The 11081-nt window shown below is 41.6% G+C and overlaps 1 protein-coding gene across 2 annotated transcripts; it reads right to left on the reverse strand.

Annotated features, from left to right (window-relative positions):
• Positions 1-697: 697 nt before the first annotated feature.
• LOC128449827 (riboflavin transporter 2) lies at positions 698-9526 on the reverse strand. 2 transcript variants are annotated; one of them, XM_053433146.1, is made up of 4 exons: positions 9366-9526; positions 2965-4029; positions 2695-2818; positions 698-2159 (listed from the first exon to the last, which is right to left on the reverse strand). In XM_053433146.1, the coding sequence occupies exons 2-4, from the start codon at positions 3981-3983 to the stop codon at positions 1947-1949; spliced, it is 1356 nt and encodes a 451-aa protein (XP_053289121.1). In that variant the 5' UTR covers positions 3984-4029; positions 9366-9526; the 3' UTR covers positions 698-1946. The 2 variants fall into 2 exon arrangements, with proteins under 2 accessions (XP_053289121.1, XP_053289120.1); XM_053433145.1 differs by lacking the exon at positions 9366-9526 and adding an exon at positions 6908-7115.
• Between the last annotated feature and the right edge of the window lie 1555 nt (positions 9527-11081).

Consider the following 11081-nt stretch of genomic DNA (forward strand, 5'->3'; position numbering starts at 1 on the left):
AAGCGCTTTCTGCAGGATCCGAGCTTCACCCTAATGCACAGTGTCGGGCTGTCGGCAGTGTCAGCCCGGGCTCCACCGCGAGCTAACGCTAGCCGGGGAGCCGGGTCGTCTCTCCCCGGAGCCGGTGAGATGATGGTGGGGGGTGGTCCAAGGCCATGTAGCGATACTATGATGTATTATTAGGTCGTAATCCCATTCGACTCAGCTAGAGAGAGGCGGTGGACTAGTGGCAGAAACTTGGACTATGGGCAGAAAAGGTCTCTGGTTCGACTCCAAGGAGAAACAAAAAAAAGACGAACCTAGATTGATCTGTCCAAAAATCCAAGAGGATACTCCCTACCCTGTCTAGTGCCCCTGAGCAAGGCACCTTACTCCCCCAACATCGGCTCCCCGGGCGCCGTACATGGTCGCTCACTGCTCTGTGTGTCCTGCACCAGATGGGTTAAAAGCAGAGGTTAAATTTCCTTACCTGCATGAGTGTGCCTGTGCATGTGTTTGGGACAAATAAATGCATCTTAATCTAGCTTGTCGTTTCTGACATAGAGGAACCACAACAAATTGCGGGAGTGGTTTTTTGCCAGAGTTTTTGGACGGTAGACATGCCAGATACCCAAATTAACGTGTAGAAGCACTACAAAAGTGGCATTTTCATAATATGTCCCCTAAGATCGATTGCACTATAAATAACTTATTAAGGCCGAAATAAAAGGCTTTATTTGGTATTGTTGAACAGTTTCTCCACACTAAAGTACTAATGTTAAACAAACAAAAAAACTCACATCTGTCAGTATCAAATGTTGGCACATTTTTAAGAGTAAGGTTCTTAAAAAAGCAACATCAATCGTTTATACTTCCACATTTCAAAACAAATCAAGTAGATGGCTTTGACCTCTCAATTGACAAGGAATTATATTCTCAACAGCACAATAATATTCAGTGTGTATACTTGTGTAGTCCAAAACAATGACAATTCAGGGCACCTTCACACCTACCTCGTTATGTCTGGACCTTTAGAGTTTTCAGTTTAGTCTGGACCATAATAGCAGACGGTAAAAATGACTCAGACCACGGTCCGAATCAACAGACCAAAATTGAGTCGGACTAAAAGAGGTGGTCTCAGTCCAGATCAAACGAGCCATGGTTCAGAGTGTTTGCAGTGTAAAAACATTATTTGGGATAGTTCATACTTTTGACCTGTTGTAAGAAGTTGAGACAGCTATAAAGAATAGGAGGAGAATAAGAAGCAGAAGCGACTTACATGATTTCTTGTAGTCTTTGCCTCTGGCAATGTAAAACGTTTCAACTACAACATTTATCCAGTAGTAATACCACATATTATATTACAGAGGCAACCAGATTAATGTACTGAAACAAATTTGTCTCCATTCAAATGGAAAGGCTACTTTTTTCTATACATTTTAATTAAAAAAGACGTTAGTAGAAACAATTAGCCTAATGGACATTACAGCAACATCAGAAACATGCTCGTCTACAAATTGATCCAAGTCAAGTATGGATAGACACGGCCTACAGTGGTAATGACAACAGTACAATGTTTATCATACAGTATTTAGTCTGCTTCCTAAATTTCAATGTGAAATCAAAACTAAGCGGATCAAATGTAAACAATGTAACAACGTTTTAAGGCTTTATTCTAACCATGGTCCGAACTATCAGGTGTAAAAATGCTCCTAGATGTCATTTCATCCATATGTACAGTTCATCAGTCAATAAATACAGACATCTATAATATATAAAAATATGAATTTATCACAAGAGCGATAAAACACATCATAGTTGTACATGCAGATAATTTCCTGTAACACCACAGTTCTGATGAAACAAGTTGGGAACATGTTAAGCTCTTACAATGAGTTCAGCGCTACCAGAGTGCATTTTGGATTAAAGTTTTGTACAGCAGTGTTTTTCATAAACATATCTATAGTCTATAGTGGACATTTGGTGTTGCAGGGATCACCTGACTTGAAAAGTCCATAGATGCTGACCAATGGGAACATGGATACTGCCCCAACCATGGAGCCCAATTGCACTACTGCTCCACACCACACTAGGGCACTGTGGCCTTCATCCCGCAGAATCACCCCAATGATGACCTTCACGTAGGACAAGGACAGGACGAACAGGATCCATGTCAGCACCTGTTGCACAAAAAAGATGAATATCAGTTATCTGAACAACGTCCGGTCCCTGTTACAGAGACAGCATTAAGGTTGTAACATGTCCTGGATTGATGACAACATATTAGCTTGCTCAAAAACTGTCAGTGCCTTGCATCATAAACAGGAGGCGTTTACTACCTTGTTTGATTTAACAGTTTTTAAACATTGGGTAGTACTTATATCTGTGTACTCTGTATTACTCTTAAGCACATTGTAACTCAGTTTAAAGATGTTTTTTAATTCAGATTTCTTAGGTCAGAAGCCTAACTGAAGAGAAATGGACTCTCCATCCTCGCAGATAAAGAATATTTCAGAGTTTGAGACATGCTAATTGCAACCCTGCCTTCTTGCTATGTTTTTTGCAATAAAATTATCATTCCAAAAGTAACAGTCGGACAGGTTTTAGTTGAAGAGTATCAATCGTTCGACCTGCCGATCGTGAAAACCTCCCAAATCCAAAGCAATCTCATGTACAAGAAAGAACAGCCTGAATTCATTAGAGTAAAATTCTTACTATGATGAAAGTTCCAGAAGCACTGTGGACCAGGAGGGGGCAGGGACTAAGAGCAGCCATGGCCATGATGTAGGCTCCAAATCCAGTCCCAAACATGGTCAAGAACCCCATGAAGATAAGAGACCTGGAAGCAATTCAAACTGTATGTTACACTGCACTACTTGGAAATTACATCTTATTTTTATAAATTTTGAAATTAGGTTTTTTTGAGGAGATTGAACAATTAAAGGAGCCTTTGTGTAAAGAAGTAGTTGCACTAATCATTCTTACCTAATTGGCATAAACATGGCAATGAAGCAGGCCACTGGGTTAGCTACAGCTGCCATGGTGGCAGCTAGGTGATAGGCCTTGTTCCCGTAAGGCAGACATGAGTAGGACTGCACTGAGGGCAGCACTGCATTGGTTAGAGCATTGACCCAGGCCAACACCACAAAGATGAACACCAACTCGAGGTTGCTGTACGTCCCCCTCCCAAACGCGCTCCTGGGTACCCATCCGACCGCCTCCACGGGATTGATCATGGGCTTCTGCTCTGGTGTTTGAGCATGCAGAGACAGGCCTTGTTCTCTCTTCCCCACACCCAGATCCCCACTGAAGTAGAGGTCATTCATTCTCTCCCGAGCCACAGCTGGGTGATGATTGAGTAAGATGAAGGCTGCCAGGGACACGGCCATCATAACACTGAGGAAGATGAAAAATATTTGGGCAGAAAACCTAGCCGGCAGGTAAATGGCTTGTAGCTCTGAATTATCAGCTGTTTGGTTGGCCCCAACAGCCAAAGAGGCATTCTCACATTGGACCACACCCACGCCTTGAATCAGAGCAACCAGTGCAGGCACCAGACCACTGAGGCCTTCACCTGCAAAGTAAGTGGTGAGGTACTGTGGATGCAGCCGCATCATAAAAGGCAGAAAAGTAACAGAGGAGGTGCAGTCAACTACAGAGAGCAGGAAGCTTAGCACTAGCAGGGGAACACTGTGCAGAGAGCCCCCTATTGTCACTGCGTGCCTCCAAAAGAAAGCCAGCAGGAATGTAGCAATGATCCCCAATCCCACAATGCAATAGATGACCGGTCGCTCATCTAGAACCCCTGGACGGAAGCGGTGCATCAGGGTGATGAAGAGAGGACCGATGTTGGCCATCTGGATTAGGACTGTTAGGTACGATGGCAAGTACCACCCCTCTGGGATCCCTGGTACGATGAGGGGTAGCTCCACCCACATCCCATTGATGGCCACCCAGGAGCCCATACCAAACAGACATGCCAGCACGTGGGTGAGCAGTGACATGATGGAGGCAGGTTGAGGAAGATCAGGAAAAGTCAACGTCCACTCTCTGAAATACAGACATAATATGAGCCAGTTTGATTAGTAGAATGTATAACTTGAGGGATCCTTACAATATGAAAAAATCACTGTTTTTTATTAAGCACAGTTTGGTTTAGGGTTAGTTTTCTAATTTCTAACGTGTACCCCACACCTGTACTTGGTTGAGGGCTTGTGTGCATTATGTGTTTGTGTGAACGTGTCTCGGAGACGGATCACAGAGGACATTTAGGCTCAGAACTTGGTGTAAATTTCAAGTGGAATTTGAATGTCGGGCCTTCCAGACACTTGGATGACACCACAGGAGCACTATGGAGATGTTGTTTATGTTGTGTTTTTTTATTGTGTGGGTTTTTTTTCTGTTGTGTGACGTTTGAAAATGAATCACGAGTTACTTCTATTGTATTGGATTTGGCTGCAACGCTGTTTACCCCTGAGACTCCTAAAGGGTTTTGTGGACTCAAACACTTCACCCACCCCTCCTTTGGCATGTTGGTGAGTAGATAATGAGTGAATACATTTTTTTTCTCTGAACTATCCCTTAAATGGAACAGTTTTTTCAACTATTTATTATTTAACCAGAAAAGGTTGAATAATGTTCCCTAATAGTGTGATAACTTTTGATTAGAGCTGTGAAAAATAACGCGTTAACGCGTTATGATTAAATTACAGGATTAATTCGTTTGTTTTTTTTAACGCATTTAACGCATGCGCAGAAGGACCATCCAATTCCGCCACCTCTGCACTAGTTGCCGCTCTAACGCCGGGTTCACACCGGACGCGGAAGCGACGCCGAAGCGAGGCGTAAAGGCAGAATAGTCCCGCGACTGCAACCGCGGAAGGCAACGCAGCTGCATCGACGGACTCGTTTTTGGTTTATACTTCTCTGACGTGCTCTCTTTTTATCTTTATGACTGCTTGTGTGGCTGTAGTGGATGGGCAGAGGGGGACATTAAATAATGTGGTTGGTAAAAGTGGTAAAATTAAAACTCCAAGACAACAGAACGTGAATACAAAGTATGGGATGCATATTTGATCATTTATATCATATAAAATATGTCATCTATATCGTTTAAAATCATTTTTCAGTGTGTTTCCTGTCGCGATACGCTCGCGTCAAGCGGAAAAAATAGACTCGACGCCGAAACGATCGCTTCACGGCGCTAGGCAGCCGCGGCACAACGCTACGCTTCAGCCTCCGGTGTGTTCAGCGCTGCGGTTTAACATGGGAGTGGATGGGAGCCAGAGGATTGGCGCTGCGCTTACGCCTCGCTTCGGCGTCGCTTCCGCGTCCGGTGTGAACCCGGCGTAATGCAGTCAGACGGCAGCTGCCATTCAAACAAACAAACAACATGGATAATTCTGATGAACCTGAGGACCTTCTGGACGGGAAGATCGTGTTCCAAAAAAACAAAGATCGAACATTCAGTAAAACCAAGGTGATATGCACACTCTGCGAGAAGTTATCGTTTCGACGTAGCAATACCCGCCTAACCACCGCAACGCGAAGCATGTGTTGGTTGGCGAGGGGCGTTCAAGTGGAATGCGCCAAACCAGACTCACCCCCGCCGGACACATTGTGCAAAAGAAGCGGTCAGCTTTACTGTCAGAGAATTTGAACAAGTTAGTTTGCCTCACCAACTGGCTAAAGACCGAGTAGCTAAGAGGGCCTTTAGAGGCATTAGATTGTATCATGGTGTGGTTAATGGTTGTGTGACAAAAAATATAAAAAATGTCAACCATCCTATGGCTAAGAAGCTCAAATAATTTCTGTTTGATTTTTAAAAAAAAAGTTTTATTCAACCACACAATGGCTAAGGAGCCCGAATATTGTTTAGGATGAAAATTATATTAATGTTCCATATGGAAAAGCAATGATAACTGCTGAAGAACTGTTGAGTTGCAGCACAAAAGAAAAGTTAAATGTCTTAAATCTTGTTTTCACAAAAATATTCCGAGAAAATCGGTAATGTGATTAATCATGATTAATCCATAGAAACCTGTGATTAATTTGATTAAAAATTTTAATCATTTCACAGCTCACGTTGAAGAAAAGGGAATTTGTTTTAAGGGCTCTGGCAAAAAAAACGGTGATGCTTTTAGCTTAAAGCCAATATCAGCAATGCTGAATGATGTTCAAAAAATATGAAATGTTAGCATAGTAACATTTGCTAATTCGCCATTATCACAAAAGCTGTCTCAATTCAGGGACCCCATCCTTCAGAGGCTGCATTTAAATTCAGATTGCGTAATTGCCACTCATTAAGCCATAAGCTTCTAACAAAGACCAAGATGTTGAAGTTTGGTAACTACATATCAACATAAACAGTTTCAGTAAAGTAAAAAATAAACATACATCATTTAATATTCAATATAAAACATTGACTTTCCCAGTCTCGCCCTGTTCTCTGCTTCTAATTCCAATCTTTTTTCTTGTGCTCACTGGTTAGAGAAGGCTGCCTGACCTTTAACACACTGCCACAGTGCTGCTCACATACAGCACCATGTGGTCAGGACATAAACAAATACATTAAAGGGAAATGACGGTGAAGGTGCCACATAAAACTACATATCCACTGTTATGATTTTTATATTATTTCAACATCTAAAGGACTGCCTCTTGGGAGAGGGCAGGAACTTGTACAGCAACCAGATCATTAAAAATACAATATGTATGAACATTTTTATATGGAACATATCAGTCACATTCAAAACAAGAAACTTCTGAATCTCAAATGTAAGACTTTACAATGACTTCTTGTTACACACTATGTGAGCAGACAGACAAAAACAGGCCTTGTGGTTCAAGGATAACCCAGCAGTCCAATAACCCTGACCTCCCCTGACGCATGAGTTCGGTGCTGTCACAAGGTTCCGTATCATCTTACCTCGTTCAGTACACAGCCAGGAGGTGACTAGACTCCTCTCTCCATTCAAAAGCCTCTCACTGCATCGTGGTCACAGTTTTCTCTGTTATATCAGCCGCAAGTGTGGAGTGTGTGTGCTTTACCTCCCCCCTTTCTTTACACACACACACAGAGAGCGACCGGTTTACACTCTGCTTCCGTGTCTCTGTTGCACTTGACAGGGGTGGGAGGGACTGCTCATGCGCACATGTCCTCAACCTCCATGATACAATTGGAGGGCGGTTTCAAAACCCAACTGTATCCAGCCACATGGTCTGTGTGGGTGTGTGTGTGTGTGTGTGTGTCGTAGGGCTCACCAATAGGAGGGAAGTGAACTAAGAGGATGGTCTCAGTGAGAATAGCTCCTCCTTTTCTTCCCTCGCCCAACCAGCATGCGACCTTGTGTTCTGCCGTCATTTAAAGCCACAGTAGCTTCACCATGAGAGTTATAATATGTGATATATAGTTAGAAATAGGGCTGCAACTAACGACTATTCTGATAGTCATCGATTATTGAAACGATTAATCAACTAATCGGATTATATATGACACAAATTCTCAATTGGTCTTATTTAGCCAACAGCTTTTAAATTTGGCTTGAGGTTGTTCGAGGCATGTGATGACTGAAAATAAAGACAATAAAGATCGATACTCGATACTTGCAAAAGAAAAGAAAAATCAATTTTTTGTCCTTTAAAAACATAGGACAGGCAAAGTGCTAATAAAAAAAAAAATGTTTATTCAAGTTTCCCTTTTTGCTGTGAACCAAGACCAGGCCAAGTGCTGATACTAACAAAAAATTAAAAATCAAGTATCCATTTTTCCTGTTAACAAAAAGGACAGGGAAAGTTTCAGCAATAAAAACATCAACAGACGAAACTACAGTCTTCTTCGGACTGCAAAATGGTAATTAAAAAAGATGTTTGTCAGGCAATAGGATAACTTTACGCTTTTATACTCGTTAAGAAAAAGTTTAAACGATATTTTTGTAATGGATTATAGAATCCTGCGCACAGGTATATACGTTTACAAGGGCAAGTTAGCGAACAGGCTATCTGACCGAGGCGAATCCGCATCGCGTACGTTACGATGTTAAACGTGCCTCCTCCTCAAATGCGCGTGTACTGCTTCCATGGAGAGCAGGTCCGCCCTACAGATATTGCACATAGTTTTTTTTCCAGGCTATGTTAAGGGTGAAATTCTCCAGAACTATTGACTTCCTGGTACACGATGCTGTTGCAGCGGACCTCGCCATCGGTCCATGTTTTGTCGCTTTTGAATATGCGCGACTTTCAGAGATAGGAAGGAAGCAAGATGGCTCACTCCTCAGCTACTTCCATCAGCACCTCCGGTAAAACAACGTTAAGTTCAGCTGCACGGCACGAAAAACAGGCGCTAGGACGTAATCAACGAATTACCGCCGAGTAAATTCGTCGGCGACAATTTTTTTCATCGATTTTTGGCGACTACGTTGATTAATCGTTGCACCCCTAGTTAGAAATATCACACTGACTCTTTCTCTGCTTCTGCATGGCGGGAAAAGTCTTTCATGGAATTTTAACTGTAAAAACAGGTCTTTAGCATGAGTCAGCTTTTCTCATGCCTATCCCTTATGGTATGATCACCTGGTATGATCATGTCCTCACCTGTAAAGACCAGTTTGTCGACTTTACCAGTGCAGATATGACATATAAATCAGTTAATTTGCACAGTCACAACATTTAGTTGTTTTGTTGTTATAACTATTCTGAACATAACAAATATTAGGGCAAAAACTCTGATGCAGAGTGAAGTTTAAAAAAAAATGATTTTTTTGTGTAAATAATAAAGTGTGTTTTAGCAGTGCAGCTGAAGGGATGGTGATGATGATCTATAGTCTGAACATTTGAGACTGAAAATCTCTGAAACATTGATTGACAACAAACATCCATGGTCCCCAGAAGATGAACCCTCATGACTTTGGTTATCCCCTGAGTTTTCCTCTAGCGCCCACTAGAGGTAGGTTGAAACAATTTGAAGTACTTTTTCTAGGCTGCCAGCAACATATATGATCATTGGCTGTATGCCAGACTGCTACAGTGCTTCACAAATAAAAATGATTATTTAGAGCATTACTCAAAGATCATTCTTTTCATCTGCTGTGCACAGTTGACAAATTGTGTTTTTTGTGAATTCAAAACATTTTGCGGTTACACAAATCTAAAACATCTAAGTCAATTATTGTAGTAAAATTTGTGTTTTAAAACGGCAAACAAATGTCAAATTATACTTCTATGTATCATATAGTAGATATGATTGAAGAACAATAGCAACAAAAACAAGTTTTTTGCACAGTTGCATAAGCTGCATTAGGTGCAGTCAAGCTTAATTCAGAAAAAACTGTATTGAGGGATATCTTTACAACTATTCATCATCCCATTTTACACAAGATTCCACCTACCTGCTTGTGGGAGTGCAGAGTCAGTTCTGGTGAACAATGGGTCAAGTGCACTGGAAACCAGTGTCAAAAGTTTCTCCTTTCAGATGTGTAAAATCACTGCGGCCTTCTGATGTTCCTGTCTGTGAAGTATAAACGCATACTATGCTTTGTACTTAACCAGTCCACATCTCTGGATTTCTGTCATGTGACTGTTGAGGGCTGAGCCTGGGATCCAGTGCAGGAGCCAAAGTTCTCAGCAGTGGGGGTGGGTGGAGGAAGGGAACAAGGGCATAAGGAAGGAAGAGAGGAGAGAGGAGGGACGGATGGAAGAAGGGGAGCTTAGAAAACTGAAGTGGTAAATGAAGATTCAGCTGAAAAAGACTATTACATGATGTTGGTACCCACAACCCCACCCCAGAGTATCCAAGCAGAAGACGACTCTGGACAGCTGTCTGTGATTCTGTGAGTGGGTGTTTGGTTGGGGTCGGCCTGGCTTTTGTTCACCATGAATTCCAGCTCAAATGAATGACCCCTGTTGGGCAGTAACTGCACTGGATGGTATTTCATTTGAATGCCCTTGTACCCACCTCTGCACTGACTGGTACTACTTGTTCCCTCCTTCAGACATAACAACAAGGTTCCTTTGAGGCATGTGTTGAAGCAAATTACTCTTGATACAGTAAATAATTCTAATTTGTTCCTTCCAGGACAAGGGATTAAGGGGAATTTTTACTTCTGCCAAATATTAATTAAATCTTTGCTTTTTCCTGTCGCAGAAACATTCTGTTGTGTTGTTAATTAGAGTTTGTGGCGTTTGACATGATGGATCAAGTTTAGCAAAGTCACTCAATACACACAACCAGGTTTATTTTTTGAGAAATGCAACATACTCTTTGTTAAGTGGATAATATGGCACAATTTTGTAACACAACTCCTTAGATTCATTATATAGCAGGTTCAGAGTGTTTATTCATTGACATAATAGTTGTTCCTATTATTTAAGTATTTGTTTTTCCATTTGCCAATTCATTGTCAGTCGACAGGCTTTGATATTGTATGTTCCATGATACAATCTGATCAAATTAAACCGATGGGCAAACTAAAAGAAAAACCTGAATGCATGAGTGGAGAAACAACAACATTCACCTCTGTCTGACATATGGTTGCTCAATCTCCTGCTCACTTCAGTAGAATTTCATCGGAAATCTGTATGACTAATAAATCAAGCACCAGTTTCCTGAACCAGTTTCACCCTCTACTACATGAATTTGAAATACAATCTGCTTTGTCATGTACAAACAGACTTTATAGTGTAGCCACATTAGAACTCTGAAATGACAGTTTACCAGGCTGTGTGAAAGACAAGCTCTTTATTGTTACAGTATATTTCTTTCGAAATAATGCTTATTTTGTATTTATATGTTAAGCCAATGCTCCCATGTTCCTAACATTTGGTAGACAGTGTGTGTGTTTTGTGTGGTTGTGAGATGCATTACTCTAGTAAGAAAATCAAGGACAAAATTCTAAATGTTCCAGGGTGAGCATATCCAAATCTGTCCACCTCTAATGACATCTGCTGACTGTGTGACCTCACTGCTCTGATAAACTGGAGAGAAACACGCGCTGAGGTCCAGTCACAGGACGTTGTTTTGAAAAAACATCAGAACCTTATGGGGCACTACTTTGACCTGATTGCTGTTATTGTAGTACAATACTCTGCTTTCTTTCTCAAAACTT

The sequence above is a fragment of the Pleuronectes platessa genome, chromosome 10, assembly GCF_947347685.1.
Source record: "Pleuronectes platessa chromosome 10, fPlePla1.1, whole genome shotgun sequence".
NCBI classification, from domain to species: Eukaryota; Metazoa; Chordata; class Actinopteri; order Pleuronectiformes; family Pleuronectidae; genus Pleuronectes; species Pleuronectes platessa.